The 19470-nt window shown below is 30.4% G+C and overlaps 1 protein-coding gene across 1 annotated transcript; it reads left to right on the top strand.

The window, feature by feature from the left end:
* Positions 1-1297: 1297 nt before the first annotated feature.
* LOC126840258 (lysosomal-trafficking regulator) lies at positions 1298-19341 on the top strand. Its single transcript, XM_050575883.1, has 46 exons — positions 1298-1549; positions 1631-1771; positions 1971-2059; positions 3720-3870; positions 3950-4218; positions 4476-6595; positions 6693-6788; positions 6879-7033; positions 7101-7234; positions 7356-7466; positions 7536-7699; positions 7766-7881; positions 7958-8123; positions 8951-9118; positions 9190-9443; positions 9533-9895; positions 9978-10056; positions 10128-10318; positions 10416-10589; positions 10652-10933; positions 11007-11262; positions 11327-11439; positions 11528-11752; positions 11836-12045; positions 12108-12425; positions 12654-12857; positions 12960-13164; positions 13254-13430; positions 13495-13651; positions 13722-13860; positions 13950-14197; positions 14266-14487; positions 14581-14693; positions 14772-14983; positions 15045-15188; positions 15265-15509; positions 15572-15638; positions 15893-16024; positions 16101-16342; positions 16413-16714; positions 16788-16957; positions 17241-17464; positions 17823-18024; positions 18100-18317; positions 18384-18455; positions 18523-19341. Exons 2-46 carry the CDS (start codon positions 1667-1669, stop codon positions 18650-18652), a joined length of 10134 nt encoding a protein of 3377 aa, XP_050431840.1. The 5' UTR covers positions 1298-1549; positions 1631-1666; the 3' UTR covers positions 18653-19341.
* The last annotated feature ends 129 nt before the right edge of the window (positions 19342-19470 follow it).

The raw sequence follows: 19470 nt of genomic DNA, 5'->3' as shown, positions 1-19470 counted from the left end.
AAGTTTTCTAAAATGGAAAGGTATGCATTTATAAAGTATCCGATGCAGTTGTACCAATTACCGGTCATAAAGTGTAGAAAGTAATTTATTCTATAAACTAAAGGATTTCACCACATTGCTCAACTCAACACGCATTAGTAGTATATAGTGTTGAACATTTTCACCTTCTGCATAGTTTAAAAGATACCTAAATCAACAGCTATCCGCATACCTTACCTTTGTGTGAAGGACAAATCATCCCCCTTCTTTTTTGAGATCTAAAAACTGAATGAAAACATTTTTAATTTTCTATTTGAATAAAATTAAATACATTTTAGAAAATTATTTTTGAACGTACAACATACGCTGAAAATACCATAAAACTGCCGAACCTTGGTCATCACCATTTGTAACAAACATTTTTTAGTACTCATAATGATTTTTTTAAACTCCTAGAAAATGTCATGAAATTTTTATGAAACCTTTCACTCGAATAACTACAAAATTATTGAATTCAGAAAAAAAATCGGATTTCACCAATCGAAAGAACGTTACAATTAAAATACTCTTGAGAATCAAGTTAAGAAAAAAAAATATACTTTAAAATAAATTTAAAACATTTAGGCGATTTCCATTAAGTGACAAAATCTCTAATGAACTATTAAAAACTACAAACGAAGACATTTTATTTAAAAAGGAGTAGTCCAACTTCAAATACGGGTGTGGCACTGGCCAGTGGCCACAATTGACCCTTCTCCTTAAACTTGATCTAGGGACTTAGATCTTAAAGTTGGAGTCCTTCGTCCCCCCCCGTGTAGTTGAAATTGTTTCAGTGGTTACCAATTTACAAACCGGGACGTTATTTAAATATAATTATTTAAAATAAAAATATATTTGATTTATTCGAATAATAATTATTTTTCAAAATGTTGATTTTTTTTATAAATATCCACGCTCATTATATAAATGCCCATTATTTACAATTTACGAGCAATAGTAAATAATAGATAATTTGTTATTATTCATAATATCCAAAAGGGGGGAATTTATTCGTTAGTAATTTCAGTAAAGCTGGTCTGTAGCCAATCAATAATTATCGTCAGTTGTATACTTGTATACAGTATACTAGTAGATCACGGTATTATATTAACATCTATATTATTTTGCGGTGTTTACTATATATTACAGCTATAATCTCGTCGACAGTAATAATTTCCAATCGATTATTTCTGAAACATCGATACGTCCATTATTTATTATTATTATTGTGCTGGTGAAACGATTGGCGAGTTGTGCAATAGAATACTGTCGAAGCAGACAGTCGTTTTTATGCCGTCGCCGTAGCATATCGCATCTCGTGAGTCCAGTTAATGTTGTGATAGTGCCGTATCACGTGTGAACTGTGGTAGTGATAAGCGCGCCAAGAACAGGAATTATAATATTATTCTTTTCCTTCTCATTCCTCTGTAATTATTCTCAATGCGGCTGTGTTATGTAACCGGTCGAATGAGTGTACAGTAATATAGGAAAAATTTACAATGTGTGTTTCTTCGAATAGCCGTTGAACGCTGTATGTACCGTGAATGTGTTTTTTTATTTGTTGCTAAAACGGATTAACGTTTATAATATCATGCCCCTTTGAATTTTTCAGACTATTTATATCTTATACGATTAACAATTGTACTACATGGATTATTCACTGCCGATAAAACCGTCGAAAATACACATCTTCTGGGAAGCTTATTCGAATAGTACAAAATCGATCGAGGGAAACGCACTGAAAAATGATTTTGTGAGTAATAATATGTATAATATTATCAATACTATATTATAATATTTCCTACAAATATCTCGTAATATAACATCACTTATACAATGGGCAGTGTTTATGATTGATCTTAAACCGGTAGAATAAATAATAAAGTGAACCAATAAAGTCAATATTCTATTAAATAACACTGTTAATAATTTTATTTATTTTTTTATTTTAGAAAATCGCTTGGTTTGACTTGTTGCTCTCTGAAATACTATTCGTCTATGAGAAGACTAAAAAAATTCCAGAAGACATCCCTAAAGGAAAGTGAGTAACAAGTAAAAAATATTAATAGTTGAATAGACAGATACTACAATGTTGAGTGCATGGTCTTTATTTTTTTTATTCTGAAGATAAATTTAGTCGTGTATAATAATATTAAGAAGGCTCAATGTTAGGAGTAACATTCTACATTTCTCTACAATATTATTTTAAATCACCCTAAGACAAGGGTCAACAATAGGCGGCCCACGGTCCGAAACCGGACAGTGGAGGGGAAATTAATGGACCGCTAAAAATATTTTACTGTTTATTCTGTTTTTATAAAAAAATAAATAAATTTATTAATTCATATTTAAGTATTTTCTGGATATAAAAATTTTTTTTTATTAAAATTATCCGGACCTCCTTAGAAACTAATGCCAACCCCTGCCCTAAGACTTCACTCAAAACCAATTTTTACGATTCTAGAGCTGCTTTTTTTGCAATATGTAGTCAGTGACGGTCCCTGTCATTGGCCCAATTAAACTTAAAATTTATGCTGTCGTTTCAACGTGTGTGAAAACTGGTATAGCATAGATCCAACCTCTAGAAGTCATTCCTTAAAATTAATTTTCTGTTATTTCAAAGTATACCCAAGATTAATCCTATTATAATAAATAAATGAGCCTATTAGAATAGTCAGATTTTTTTAAACATCTTAGAAAGTGATTGCATTTTAGTCTTTATTTTTGTATAAAATTTGGGTCTTTCAATCCTTTTTTTAGTAAATCCCCAATTGAAAAAAATATTTGTTTTTGATATTGCTTGAAAGTTTGTTAATATTCCAATATATAACTATTATTATGTTTTGGAAGATATTAAATGTTTGAAAAATAATATTAAACAAAATGTTATCAATTAAAATATAGAAAATATTATCATAATGCTTAAATATAAGAAATATTTTCTTAATATTTAAACAACATGGTTTAAATAATAATTTTTAGAACACTTAATTCAGTAATACATTTTAAAAAGCTAGTAACTGTTTTTTTTCTATATTAAATTTAATTAATTCTATTTAGTTGTAAATTATATCAGCTAAAAATGATGTCGTTAGATTTATGTTTTCTATGGAAATATATTATTATATTTAATCACAAATCTTTTTATAGTTCTGTCTTATTATTTTGTTATTTCTTGCGTAATTAATTATTCAACTAAAATTAAATTAGTTCAAAAAGTTGATAAAAAAAAAAAAGGTTTGTACATTTATAAATTACAGTTCACAATTGATTTAGTTATTTTTTATAACTGTTGTAATATTTGAGTCGTAATACTGTTTTATGAACAGCTTATAAAAATAGTAGTTGTGTGTAAATGACCTTTTCACATGGGTCCATAGTCCTAAAAACAACAGCCTAACTATCAGTTCCAATTTTAGAAATGTCATAAATTGTTTTCAATATTGTAGATACTTTTTTTTAACGTAATTTTGGTAAATGAACTATGTATTACGTACTATTGATATCACCAATATAAATAACTTCACGTCCCAAATTACTACAACTAACTTATATGTGGCCTAGTAATGGTATCAGCCTATTGTTTTCATTGTGTTCAACAACCAAAATTGTGTGTTGATTACAAGATGTATATTTATTTTTATAAATTACATTTCATGGATGACCTTATTAAACTCATAATATTTACTTTTTTCTTTTAGTATGTCAAATGCATTAGTCAATCAATTATTGTCCGATATCGATCATATATGCTCGGTTTCTGGAGAAGAAGATTTTTCTTGTTTAAAAAAATATATTTTAAATGATCGAGGATGGAGATGTCTTACTGTTTTACATTTACTAGGCACACAAGTAAATTATTATTAAAGTTAAAAAATACATTTTAATGCTTTCAAATTTTTATGTGCTCTTTTTTTATTTTTATTTTTAGGATGTTCAACAATTGAAGGAATTGGCCAACGTTTTAGTATCAATGTATAATATATTTAATGACGAATCCGATAGTAAGGATATAAATCATGATGTAACACTGACAAAAGATAATCCGTACATGCTTCCGTCTGACGAGTTCAACCTAAAGCTAGATGAATTGATCAAACTTACTAAATTCCAAGGTGTAAAAACAAAGTCTAAAAACTCTGGCAGATCAAGTCCGAGTGTACCTAGATCCCGTCGCGTTAGCTCTGTGTCAGCAAATAGGTATGTCATAACAATATTAGTAGTAGGTATACTAACGTAAAAAAGCCAGCATTTTTGGAAGGTAAGGTTAAGTCAGAAATGATTGAGTATTGAGAAAAGTATTAAATAACTTATAAAAAAACTGTTATAAAACTGTAGATTGTAAAAACCATTTATTAATCATTTTTATAAATAAGAAATTTTGTTTACAATTATATTGTTGGATTTTTACATTGTAGGTTTTTCTAAATAAAAAAAATTGTATTTCTTTTGTACAGGTTTAAAAATCAATCCATTGAAAATAATGACAAGGGGAACGATGTTGCAGAATCTAGTGAATCAGAATCTCATACTGTTTCTGAAATACCCAAGTCGAGCACACTACGAATTCGTTTCAACCCTATGGATTTTGATTATTTTACGTCTATTGTGCGTAGTGAAGATGAACAAGAGTACGATAACAATGAAGAAAAAAGCTCCGTAAAAAGAAAAACTTTTTATCCCGGCTATTTTTTCGATGATCGTATAAAGACTATTACTACCTGTACGACAACTCCTAGCAAATTGAAACTATTAGTACTTGATTTGCTTACACAGATATTATCGAAAGGTGCTCAAACCCAATTTAATAAATGCACGTTAAAGAGTAGTCACCAATTTGTACCGTTCATTGTGATGAAATTTTCTTTGGACAATATTTCCCTGTTGCAGTTCGATCCGTGTAACTTATATGATGACAAAATACAATCCAAAATGTTGTACAACATGGTTTTAGCTGTAAAACAACTTTATCAATACCCGAATATCAGTGAAACAATCACACAAGAAGGTATCGTGCCATTGCTGTTGCAGATTTTAGAAGGTCTGGTGACCAAATCCAGAGCTTATGAAATAAAAGAACATTCCTGCCGTCAAAAAATTCTTTTCGGAGTTCTTTGCGCCTTGTTAATGATGTACTCGCTGATGTTGTTTGAGTGTTATTCATACAATAGTCATTTTCATTTTTTAAAGCACATTCGTGTAATGCTCGACTGTCAACGTGGGAAGTTGATAGAAAAATGCATTTCGGTAATGCTTAACGTGAGAGGAAAAGAGCTTTGCAATGAACATATTAAAATTGTCGTAAACCTACTGGGTTTGTTGGTGTTAAACATGAAAAAAATAAGACAGCGTATGGTACACGTTCAGGACTGTAGTAAAGTTCGACACAGGCATTGTAATAAATTAATGATGCACCATCACGATAAACTTTTTGGAGAAGTTTACGTGAGCAGTTTAGTTTCGTCTCAAGACACTAGTCAGAACTGCTGCGTTACGTCATTATCGTTGATTCTCATTCGCCTAATGATAAATTTAGAGAGCCCCGACAAAGAATTATGGTTTTACCTCGCCAAAACTATTGGTGTTGCGGGAACGTGTTGTTGTATACCCCTGTCAGCAGTTTTACCGAAATTGTTGAAAGTAGTTGGTGAAAACGATTTCAAGAAGAGTTCCATGGTGTTGCAACTTTTAGAAAAAACATTATACAGAGACGCTGGCGCCGCGTACAAAGACGTCGCTTGCAAGGTGTGTGATGATGAAAACAATGGTACAATATCATATGAAAAGAGCAAAATTAAAAAAGAACAAAGATGGTTGACTTTTGAATTGTTCAGAAAACTGTTAATTGGGCCGAACTTAAAATTGTCTTATGCCGTTGGGCAGCATTTATCTAAAAATGCTCCTGTATTTATAAAAGATGTTCAACATATATTGTTGTTTCGAATATTTTATCCTGTGTTCAAAGCGAGTGAAAAATCATATATAGAAAATAAAAATGATTCCGATCGTTTTCTGTTGAATGTATCGCTGAACGTATTCAACATACTATTAGTGTCTTTGGATTTTACGTCAGAATTTGATTCGATGAACGGAGTCAAGTACATAAAAGATCTAATAACCGATCCGGTGTTTACTAAATTGGCGTGTAGCGTTTTAGAAACAAAAATAATGTCAAAAATGTGGACTTTAAATCAAATAAAATCTACTCCCATCATAATAACGGACACCCAAGCTGAAGATTTGAACGTCATTGTGAATGCAGTGTTTAATTTAGTAGAGTTATTCTGTAGCTATGTGATGAAGCCTCATTCGATAGAGATAAATTTGAAATTTAAGTACAGTCTTTCAGTTTTGGCGGATATATTACAAGATGAAATTGCATTTGATTCTGTAAACAAGTATAACGACTATAATAGCGTCATATCTAGATTGGGAGATTTATTTCAATGTTTGGCTAGACTTTCGTTGACGTGTCCAAGAATAAGAAGTTATTTACAAGTATCGTCCGTCATACATCAATATGACACGCTCTTATCAATTGTATCTTTACTTTTGATTAGACCTATAATTGTGGAAGGTACGTTATATTTTTATAGGGGTTTTTTTCCAAATGCAATAAATTTAATATATGTATTATAAGTGTCTTATGTTAAATGTTGATTTATGATTTGTAGGTAAAATTGAAGTAGCGATCGAAGACAAAAACGTTATGAACTTGAAACTAATTGAATGTTTATTGGTGTTAAACCTGTCGATTTTTGAAAATAAAAGTTAGAACCCAATGAATCATTTTTTATTTAAAATAATTATTTGGTTAAAAATGTATTGAATAGTCTCTGATTATGAAACAATTTTTTTAGTTACTTTGGATTCCCACGTAAAAGACTTGTTAATAGAAGCATTGTCTAAGGGCCATATTGGAATCAAACAAGTTTGCAGCTCTTTGATAAGGTGTGCTACAGTATCTTCCAACCGACACAGGAATTCTTTAACGACAGGACTGTCATTAACAAAGGTAAATATATAATTTAGAAATACTTAATTCCCCTCATTTATCAATTGTGTCAAAAATATTGTTTTAGTTGTTAGACACTGAAACACCGACTAAAACGGAATGGATGCCATTTGAAGATGATGACGATTTTAATTCAGGAGATGAAGGTTACGATGCTGATATTGAATTTCAGAGTTGGATTAATATTGATTCTTCTGATAAGTAAGTGTATACAAAGTGTTTAGTAGTTTTTATATTGTAATTGTCACACGAATGTAGAAAAAAAATTAATGGAATTAGTGAAAATGATTGAATAGATTTTAAAATATGTAATTTTTTTTAGGACTGCAGACGAAGTAATTTGTCATAAAATTTTCCATACAGATTCTAAAAAACTGAATATCATGCATCCTGCTTTATGTACATTGGCCGTAGATTTAATGACTTTTGCCAGGTAATGTTTGTGTTATTGTTATTATGTAATGTAATATGATGCATTTAAAAATTGAATTGTTCCAAATAGAAACCTTGATAATTTGGAAGGAATTATTTACTGTTTACAAAGACTAATCGCAATTTGTAAAGATAACAACGAAAGCTGTATAAAACTCGCAAAAGAAGGACTTATTGCTAAACTATTAGGTTGTATTAAAGAACATATGGCCAACTCAGACAACGTCGAGCTTTGTTAGTTTTATTTGATTGCTTAAGTAAAACATATGCAATTCATATTTATGTTGTTTTTTTATACAGACGATACAATTTATATTTATATGATGGAACTAATTGCCTTGATGGCTTGCCACCACATTGAGAATCACGAACTTCAAACATACTTAGAAATGTTTAAAATGAATAATCCGTCGCTAGTAAGAAGAGATATTTGATGAATAGATTATAATGGATAACAAATCTAATATGTATGTTTTATTTTATTTTGTTTAGAAATTGGTACTCCTACCATTGACATACTTGCTAGATCATATATCAGTATTGTGGGAACCGCACTACAGTATTAAATTTCCAGCCAATGTCATATCAGACATACCGATCAGCGATAGACCAGCAGAAGCCTTAGCTATTTTAACTCGAGAAAATCATAAAGAAATGAGTAAGTAATTGGGTTATTAATAACATGCAGTATGGTCTGTAATATGATACTTATATATCAAGTATTTCACAATAATCTAACAGAATTGTTTATAAAATATGTCACTGTGTCAAATCTGTCAGATTATCATTATACATTCTGTGGCAAGGAATATAAATAATAGTGATGGGCACACAATGGACTAATTCCCACCTAATTAGTCAGAGGCAGTACTGTGTAACTAATGTAGTTTTACATTTTTTACTTATTAATTGATTTACAAATAACAAATAAGTTATTTAACTAATGACTAGAATGTGAAGAGTGATTTATATCTAATGTCTAAAGAGTAAGGAAATCAGAAAAGAAGAAAACAAATTTATAAAAGTTTATAGAAAAACTATAACTTACTATAAAAGCAATTATATTGTGCCAATATTGCGTTATTGAATTTTTAATTGGTAAACCAAATAAGTTGACTAAATTAATGAATCAGTTTACTAATCATAAAATTATCGATTATCAATGACTAAATTAAGTTATAATCAACAATTATATTTGGTAGACTTATCTATAAATAGGTTGACTAATACTCTTCTAATTAGTTAGTCTTGCAAAATTATTCGACTGATTATAATGATAGTTACATTATATAACTAATAGTCAGTAATTAGGGGTGGAAAACTGACTAGCAGTCATTAATTCAAATAGTCTATTCTACCCATCACATTATTCAGGAGGTTAGCCGATGTAATTCTTAACAATATGCTTATTAAGTCAAAGATATTAGTGACATAAGTAATAATTGTTTTGTTACAAACTGATAAATTATTTATTATTCTTTGTAGGACTATTAACACCTTGGTCAGTTTTTGCATTGAGTTTGCCTATAAATACAGATCTAGGATGGTCTATATTTTCAACAGGATTTTCACTGTCATTGTGGCTTCATATCGACCATGTGCATAAATGCCCAAATAGCAAACTTAACAGCTCGTCTGAATCTATTGGGAAAAGTAATTTTCTTTAAATATAATATCACTAAATAAATCAATTAAAACAATTTCTTAAAAAAAATGGTTTCCAGTCCAATATTTTTCCAAGGAAACAAACTCTTTAGACGATTTAACTCATATGCTATCTATTGGATTCGATGCAATGCTTGTTGAGTTTTGGGTGAACCCAAATTCTGATGGACTTGTTGCAAGACTGTCGAGGCCAAATGAAAATAAATTTGATATACTTTCCGAAGCAAATTTCAACAATTGTATAAGTTCGACAGCGTGGCATCATGTCGCTATTAATGTTAATAACATTAAGAAAGGAGAAAAAAACATTGAAGTAAGGGTTTTCTTTTTGTTCATCAAATTATAATCACACGCTACATTTAAAATTTTGTAAATTTTCTAATGTTTTTTTTTTTTTTTTAGATTTCAGTAATAGTAGACGGTTTGTGTGAAAATAAAGCGAATCTCTCATTTAACGGATTTCTCATCAAGAAACCTAGGCCGTCCAATGTCCTCTTAGGCGACACTAGAGATATTGCTCCGCCGATATCCATAGGAAATATAATGATGTTTAGACTTCCAGTATTAACTAAAGAATGCGCGTGTACTTTAGTTGCTTTTGGACCAGACTTGGAAAATTTAGCTGATTGTTCAAACAATTTACTGAAACCCAATTTCAGCATATTGTTTAACGATTCGGTTTATAACTTGAATTCATCGCTAAATTCTAATTTCGACTGGCATCAAATGGCAAAACAATGTTACGAAACTATCAAACCTTTACAAGTACTTTGAATTGAACAATTTATATTTTTATTTTTATTGTTAACGAATAATGATTATGTATTTTTTGATTATATTATATTAGGATGTCATATTATTAAGTTTTACACCAAGGGAACCTCGCACAGTTTGTCTATATTCGCTTACTCTGCCTAATCCAACGGGTAATTTTGTTTACATTTTATAAAAATGTATTAAAAAAACAATAAAAGTGTAAAAGTAATTTTTTTTTTAGGAGCATTATTTCCACCTACGCAGCCGTTGATGTTCAAATTGGCAGTGTACGACTTACGCGCTTGTCAGAGTCCGCCGCAGGTGGTATCCACGGTTATTGTGAGTTCGATTGACGTTTTCGAACCACATGGATTTTTGACTGTGGTCAATAATATTGGAGGAATATCGTTACTCTTATTTTTATTTGCAAGGGTAATTTTGTTTTTTGTTAAATTTATACTAAATAGAGGGCCGTCTCGTAAAATATCGAGGCTAAAAGTATTGTATTTGAAAATCATTATTTTTATAGGTTTTAGAACTTGATTCGTCGAGCGATGACCAAGTCAAAGTGTTGAAAGTTCTATTACACTTTATGCAGGCCGATTCAAAACTTTATTCAGAATTCATAATGCTCGATGGATATAAATTATTAACAAAGGCTCTAACCTCGTCACGAACCCTGCCGAGTTGTTCGATGTTAATGGTATACATTAGTTGAGTAAAATAACTACAAAATATTATTAAATACAATTTGTATTTTTTAAGGTGCTCTTGGAAGCAGGTTGTAACAAAAAAGGAGCATTTGTTCGAGTCAACGATGAATGGACTATCAATATGTTCTACGAAGGAGTATTACTCAACACAAGTTTTATCAAAGAAGTAGTGTTACCGTGTTGGAAAATATGGACCGACAAGGACGAACAATCTATTAAATATTTGTTCAAATTTTTCAAACACCTTCTGTCGTCAAATCACCCACATAGAAAATTTAATTTAAAACAGTTGCAGTCGTCTGAACTGTTAGAAGTGATTTTGCTGCAAATAAAAGTATTATTTCATTTGTTAAATGTGTTTATGATTCTATATGTAATTTTAACTTTGTTTTTTTCTTTTAATTTAGTGTCAATTATTGTTGGAAGATAGTAACGAAACAGCTTTGTCATGTTGCGTTCAGAAGGATTTGGTGGAGTTTGTGCAAAATGTTTTTGATTTGCGAATGAATAAGAATTACTTAACTCTGATATTAGACTTCTTAATCGCCGTTCATTCAGCCACTTGTCTATATTCTCCACATTTCAAACCATCTGTTTATTTTGTTTTAACACCTCAATCAAAAACATTTTCATCACCAGATTATCAAATTTTTATTTCATCAGGTTCGATAGTGAAAATAGTTAAAAATTAAAAACTGTTTTAATTTGTTCATATTTCCTTGTTTAGAATCATGCGAGTCGGACATTAACAAATTGCATTTGATAAATGACTATTCCGAACCAGACTTTTGTAGTTCTATTGATACCTTAAGGTTGAATAATGAATTATTAAAACTTCAGGTAGATTAATTTATTAGTGGTGTATGCAATGTAGTTGCACAATCCGTGGATTTAAAAATAATTACCTCAATTTATCATAATTATTTAGGCCAAACAAAATTCAACAAAAGACGATAAATATTCCAAAACTTATTTATCAAAGGCTAGCGGAGAAACATCAGATAGTAGTGAACACATTATTCCCGAGGAAACTGGCCAGGATTCAGGTATTGATAGCAGTGTGAAAGATGTCGGAATAGCTATGAAACTAACTGACAATGAAACCTCTTGTGATGCTGATGCTTACGAAGCAGAAGTCTACTTTGACACAGAAGTAATTGCAATTAATTATATATACTTACAAACAAAATCAAACACATTTAATACATATATGTATATTTATGTTTTCGGTTTTAGGCTAAATCAAATAACATTAATCAATTTCGATTAACCGATACAAAAAGTAATTGTGAACTCATTGAAGGCTTATTTTCCATATTAAGAAATGCGTTGATCAATATGTCAAGCTCTATTCCGGAAAATATCTTAGACAAAGTGTTCAACATAGAAAAGTTTATTATTCTACTCAACAATCCTAGACCAAGGATTAGAATTATCATTTTAAAAGTAAATACATTTTCAATTTTAGTTGGCTTACAGTTTTGGTAATATTTTAATTCATATTTCAGATATTCAACGTGTTCTTGCAACGTTGTAGTCCGTCATACGCTAAAAAGTTCTCTACTAAACTCAAAGGGTTTTATCAAATGGCCAACGTGTTGGCGTTGCACAACACAACAATAAGTTTAGTCGATACTTGTGCTGCAATGTTCACTGGTAGCTATTGGCTACCTTTGGATGAACAACTTCAATGGGATCAGACTGTTGAGATGGCGTCGCTTAACTTTGCTGCGCTTCCGCTATTGCTATCACTTATACCAAAATCGGCACTTAATTTGACATTGTGTTCGAGTATAGTGAACTTTTTCCTCAAACTCGTAACAAAAGCAAGTTATTTAACTTATTCACTAGTCTGTGTTTACATAATTAGTTTATCTAGATAATTTTTATCTATCTGACAAATTCTATATCATATATAAATAATTTTATTCGCAAATAAAAAACTAATATTTGTTTTAAAACAAAAATTATCCGTAAAATTATTTATTGTTTAACTTTTTACTTTAACTAAATTTTGCTCAACACTGACTATAATGTTGCTTTGTTTACTGTAGATTCCACAAGTTTTGCCTACTATCATCGAGTATGGTCTGATAGAAAGTCTGTTTAAAACTTTATCAATAATAGCATGCATTTACCCATCGTATCAATCGCACACGGAATTGAGTAAACAAGATATACTTGTTGACGATATAAACTCGCTTATAATAACTCTAATTACTTCCGCTATCCACACTCCAGGAGTACAAAATATTCAAGTAAGCCATTTATTTTTGTATATAAAATTATATTTGAGTTTTTATTATAAAACCTAGTTTTTCCATATTACTCATGCTCGTGAACATTTTTCTATCTTATAGATTCTAAATGACGCCGTTTATCAATGTAGATATTTACAAAACACTGAATTACAAACGTCAACAGAAGGGTACAAGTCAAACTTAATTCTGAGAGAAACCCAGCGCTTTATCTTAGAATCTGGAATGGACACTATACAAGATCTTATACAGACACAACCTCCACCAGCTCCCGCATTGACTCGCCTGAAGAAAAATCTCAGCTCGGGTACATTTTAAATATAAGTTTAAAAACTATTTTGAAAAATGTTTTGAAACCAAGTGAATATATGTAATTATTTTGTTATATTTCCATAGTTTTAACATTAAATCACACTAAGGATTTTGTTGTCGAGCCTTCCATGTCTGCTAGCGAATCGAGTTTGTTTAGTGTTGCTTCCCTTTATTACCGTCAGAAACCTTTATCTCGGGCTGAGCTTGTAGAAAGATACAAAAACATTATCAATCGGTCTGTTGAGTTTATTTTTGCCCCAAGTGAGTATTGTAGTCTATTGCCAATATTGTCATAGATGTAATAATTGTCATGTAATAATATTAGACGTTAGCTGTGCTGATGATACCATCCCAGAAGTTCCGTTTGCGTGTCATTTATTCAATATCTTTCTATACAATCTGAGTAGCATAATTCAAAGTACTCGTGAACAGAGACAACATCCGTGGGTTTCAATTTATGGCGCCGCTCGTGATCTTATAAGGTAGTTATGGAGATTTTAAAATTTTGCCACTGTGTATGACATGATTTCAAACAATAATTTTCTGTTCTAGGTTGCAAGCTGCCAATTTGTTGGTTTGGCTTTTAAGCCCTCAGCAAACGAATAGGATTCGCTTATATGCCGTGGAATCGTTAATAAAAGAAATAAGAACAAAAGATTTTTATAAAAATATAATTTACATTAATCCACAAGTATGATTATATTGTATAAAACAATTATTGTATAATTTAACAGCGGTTGTTGATTATGTACTTGATTTGTATACTTGTTTTTATTGTAGACTGAACAACGGTTTTACATGTATTTGTTTTCACTAATAAACGCCAAGTTGCCGACGCCATTAACCGAAGAAGAATTGTATAAATGTGAAGTTTTAAAAGAAAATCTCATAGAGTTTGAATTGTTAACTAACGAAAGCAACGGCATGGCTTACGAAAAAGAATGGGAGGTACAAATCGATTCTGTCGTAGAAACTATGAACTTGGAATTAAACGAGATGTACGCCAGTCAGAAAAACAATATTATCAAGTATGTCCATAAAATTATTAAAATATTAAATGTACAAATAACTCATCGGCAGTGTTTGTATTTAATAGAAGCGTTTGTAAATGGGATAACACGGTCAAGTCGATTTGTAATGCAGCTTTATTATTGACTACTCGTTTGTCCGAAGAACAGAATTCCCAACGAAAACGGCTATTAGAAAAAACAAAAGAAAACTTCAGAAATACAATTCAAGCTACATTACGTTGGAAATCTATTATCAATCAAATGTCCCACGAAAAGGCACCCTGGTATTTTCCAAAGTCTTATCCAACGTAAAAAATATACCTCGTAAATAATATTTAAACAAAACAAGTGCAAAGGTTATACAAATTTTTTTTTTTTTTTCAAAATTCAATACAATTTAGATCGTGGGAACTTAACCCAACAGAAGGTCCCAACAGAATGCGAAATCGTCTTCAACGGTGTCATCTCAAAATTGCAAAAAGATTTATCAAGCCAGAATTTTCTCAAAAAGTCGGTTAGTGCTTTCTCAATACACTTTTGTAAAAATCATTAGAATTTAATTCGAAAATTAATTTTTGTATAATTTCTTCAGAAAAGGATACAGTTAAAGGGCCTTTGGAATATTTGATATCAGATAATTTAGAAGTGCCCGTGTCGTCGGCAGTAGTCGAGAGTTTGTTATCGCAAGAAAAAATATCGTACATGAGTACTGCTAAATTAGTACTTCTTTGGGAAAAAATTAAATGTGAAGTCCTCGTTAGTGAACATTCTATCTATATTGTCCCAATTGCCGGATCTCAGAATGTAAGACCATAAACAAAATAGTTAAAAATAGTTTAATTTTTTTTTTATATTGTTATTGTAGACCGTTCAAAATGATTATTCGCACGTTCTTAAGTTTGACGAAATTAAGGAAATACACAATCGTCGTTATTCATTAAAGGAAAGAGCCATAGAGATATTTCTCATTAATGGAAAAACATTTTTAATCGCTTTTCATTCTCAACAGGTTTGTTTTTGTTCTGTCTTGACAGTTTTGGTTTTAAATTTAACTTGTGTGTTAAACATTGTGTTTTTATTCTCAGGAAAGAGATGAATTTAGTAACTATTTATTGAATTTTCCAATGTCCAATCGAATTACCAGTGAAATACTCAGCGAGACAGTAAATTTATGGAGGACAAGACAAATTACCAATTTAGAATATCTAGGTATTCTGAACAAGATGGCTGCACGTTCTTATAACGATTTAATGCAGTATCCTGTCATGCCTTTTGTATTAGCCAGTTACAATGGCAAAGAGCTAGATCTAAATCAAATGTCTACTTACAGGTAATGACAATGTAAAATATAGTAATTGTGATAAGTTTTGTTTAAATTATTTTGTACATTAGAGATTTAATGCGACCAATGGCAATACAAAACAAGAAAAAAGAATCTCATTACATTCAGCATTACAATGTAAGTTGACAGTTTTATTACTTTTTAACTATAGGTCCCATTTAAGTTACAGACAAAATTTATATTCTAATTCTTAAAAAAATAATGTTTTATTTTCTAAAATACAACATGTTTTATTGTGCGATTCAGTAAAATAGATTTTTCTGAAAGCTATTTTTTTTCATAAGAGTATAAAATGTGGGTTTTGCCCGGACCTTCTTTCAAACCCCTTTTTTAAAATGTGTTGTTCAATCTCATTATTTTTGATTTGCCAGTATTTGAAAGAAGAAATGCATCGATTCGGAACTGATCCTCACCACTACAGTTCACATTATAGTAACTCTGGAACGATACTTCATTTCTTAATTAGAGTCCCACCTTACACTCAAATGTTCATCAAATATCAAGTACGTAATAATTGTTTCTGATGTTATATTTATTATTTGTTAGTTAAACAAGTAAAAAATGAATGGATATTTTAAGGATAACAACTTTGACGTACCTGATCGATCGTTCCATTCTATGGAAGTCACTTGGCGTTTATCGTCCGATGAATCGACCACGGACTTAAAAGAACTCATTCCAGAGTTTTTTTATTTACCAGAAATGTTCATTAACTTTGAACAGTTAAATTTTGGAACAAAACAGTCCGGTGACGTCGTCGATGATGTACTGTTACCTCCTTGGGCTCAAAACAATCCTAGGTTATTTGTATTAATTCATAGGTATGTAAAGAAGTGTTCAAATTTGTTTGTTATTTGTTTGTTTGAAATATGTGTTTTACTATTTTTAAAGGCAACTATTAGAATCTGATATTGTTAGTGAAAACTTGCCTCATTGGATAGATTTGATATTTGGTTTCAAGCAAACCGGTAAAGCTGCGATCGACGCAATCAATGTATTTCATCCTGCTACCTACTACGGGTCACACATAGAAGAAACAGACGATCCACTAGCGAGATCCGCATTTAAGACTATGGTAAATACCTATGGCCAGACGCCAAGACAGCTTTTTCGTTCACCACACCCAATGACGGTTGATGATTATTCTATGAAAAACTTGACCAAAAACACTAGTTGTCCAAGTGTTATATCGGGTAATTATAATTGACACATTCATAAAATATTATATGCAAACTCCAATAAAATACATTTATGTAAACGTTTCAGGCGTAAAGAACTTGAAATGGGGTAACTACGTCGGTTCTCCTGAAGAATACGCTCCAAGTTGTATTTGGAAAAGCCAACATAAGACTCCGGTTTTTAATTTCTTACCGCTGCGTACTAACGATGTTTTCGGACTGTCTAATAATTCAGCGTTAATTTTGACATATTCTAAAGTAATTGTAATTCATATATTTCTCTTTTTACAAGTACAGGTTTTGTTGTCAATTTAAGTTGGAGTCTTTTGTGTATTTAATATTTAATTAATAAGAAACCCTATCCACAATAAAAACAATTATACGCAGTTACCCGTATTTCGACAAATAACAGCCGACTGCTGTTAGTGCTGATAATGGAAACATAAGTGTTTTTTTATTTTTTTATTGTGGATATGGTTTCTTATTAAATTAAATAAGTTTTGTCGTTCATCGTAACCAAATTTTTTATTTTAATCTACAGGAGAAATCATTGACATTACTAAATGAAGGTGTTACAATAATGGCTGTAGCAATATTGTCGTGGAGTCATGCTGACGGCTTAGTACGTATTAAGCAGCGCAAAGAAGCACCGTCTAGACCGGCTTTAAAATTCTTCTCGGGTGATATAGTCAGTACGATCGCTACAGCACCGCATTGTCCATACATTTGGATTGGCTTCAAGACTGGTCTCATCCATGTGTACAAGTAATTAATAATGATTTCTTACTGCACATTATAACTTTTTTAAAAATCCAAAACTAGTACTACCGATATACTGTAGACAAAAAAAATCGTTAACCTATTTCCTAATAATTTGTATTTTTAACAGTTTTTTTCCAGAAGTTGAAAACATTTCCAGGCCGATATTTACATTATTTCTTATAACTAGTAGTGTGAATTTTGGCTTAGTAATGTTTTCTATGAATTGCATTCAAATCACTTTCATAACTATAATATTTTCTAAAGACTTGTGACTTCTCTGACCCGCCCCCCCCCCCCCACTGTGCTGGCTTTTTGATTTTCAATTATTTAAACATAATTAATATCTGAAAAACTGTCATAGATTTTATTTCGATACTACTGCTGGAAACGTAATGATATATAACGAACCTTTCATTCTTGTTGGACATCAAAGTGAAATTTCATGCATTTCCGTAAATCCAGCTTTTAGCGTTGCCGTGAGTTGTGGAAACGATGGCTCGGCAATTCTTTGGGATTTAAACAGTCTTACGTATGTGCGATCGTTACATCCAATGGATTATTCAGTAAGAAATTTGCGTTAATCCCTTTGTACATTTTTAACAGACGCTTGTAAAAACGATTGTCGATTTTTGTTTTAGATTAATTTAGTTACAATAAGTGAAACACTGGGTGATATAGTGACGATCGCCTATAATGTGAATACTGAAAAGTCTATTATGACTCTTCAAACGATAAACGCCTCTGTTGTCGGAACCGTAGCCAGTGATAAAAAAATTACAGCTGTATGTTTTTCTAACGCACCCGAAGGTATCTCAGTGAACGTCATAGCAACCGGATTGGAAGACGGAAGCGTCAAGTAATTGTTGAGGAGGGGCAAATGGTACCTATGTACTAAAAATATTAAAATATCAATTGTTTACAGGTTATATAGTACGTGGGATTTAACTTTTGTGAGTGAAATACCGATTAGCCACTTTGATGGTGCTATAATTGCGTAAGTTAGCTTTAATAATAACGCATATTAGTGGTGCAAAATGTTAAAAAAATGTTTAATCTTCTAGGATTATTTATTCAAACGATTCTCAACACTTATACATGTCTTCGGAAGGCGGTACGGTAACTATTTGGGGGTCGTTTGGTTCGAAACGAGTCAGTGAAACCCCGAAATTTTTAAACCTCAGTATGCTATGAGAAAGTAAGGGATTGGTTTTTGTATAAAATAGTATTATCATAAGACTGTAATGTTGAACAAAAATTCATTTCTAAACAATTACCTTTACTATAATTTTATAAATATTTCTTTATTGAGTTTACTACTGTAAATATGAATTATTGATAACTAGTCCATATTCCATATTTAAGTGCATTTATTTAAAAATTATATTTTATATTTATACAAATTTGTTTAAGATAGAACTTATCATAGTTTTGTAAATTATTAGTATATATAATTTATGTACTGTTGTGTTAATGTTTTTATTTATACATTTTTTATTATGGTTTTTTTTTTCACTTATAAACTGAGCGTGTATTTTATTGAAAATTTAATAACTCAAATTTTCTTTATATTGACTTATCATTGTTATAATTGGTTGAGTTCCTACTTAAAAATTTTGCAAAATTAATTAAATTTTTTTGTAATAGTAATTTATTTATATTTTTTTAACATAACAATAACTTAAGCGACATCACATTTCCAGCAATAACGTAATTTTTTTAATAAGTCAACGTGATAATGATCGACAGTGCCAATGTGGAAAATATTAAGTATTATTGAGTTGTTATAAACCTTTGTTTTACTTGAAAAAGTATTAATAGTATTTATTTATATATATTCTATATATTAGATAAAAATCTGTAAGAATTTATGTTAGTGTTAATCATATTTTTCAAATGTTTATATTATTTGTTATTTTTATTAAAATGTATGTGTTAATTAATATAATTTATACTATTATAATTTTATAAAAAAAAAATTTGTATTTATAAATTAATATTTACATATGTCT

The sequence above is a fragment of the Adelges cooleyi genome, unplaced genomic scaffold (genome assembly GCF_023614345.1).
Source record: "Adelges cooleyi isolate 19-005CV unplaced genomic scaffold, UGA_ACOO_1.1 ACOO_flye_CR_arks_rails_tigmint_CR_PRNA_376, whole genome shotgun sequence".
In the NCBI taxonomy this organism is placed as follows: Eukaryota; Metazoa; Arthropoda; class Insecta; order Hemiptera; family Adelgidae; genus Adelges; species Adelges cooleyi.
Note: the sequence above shows the minus strand (reverse complement) of the source record. Positions and strands in the feature narration are given on the sequence as shown.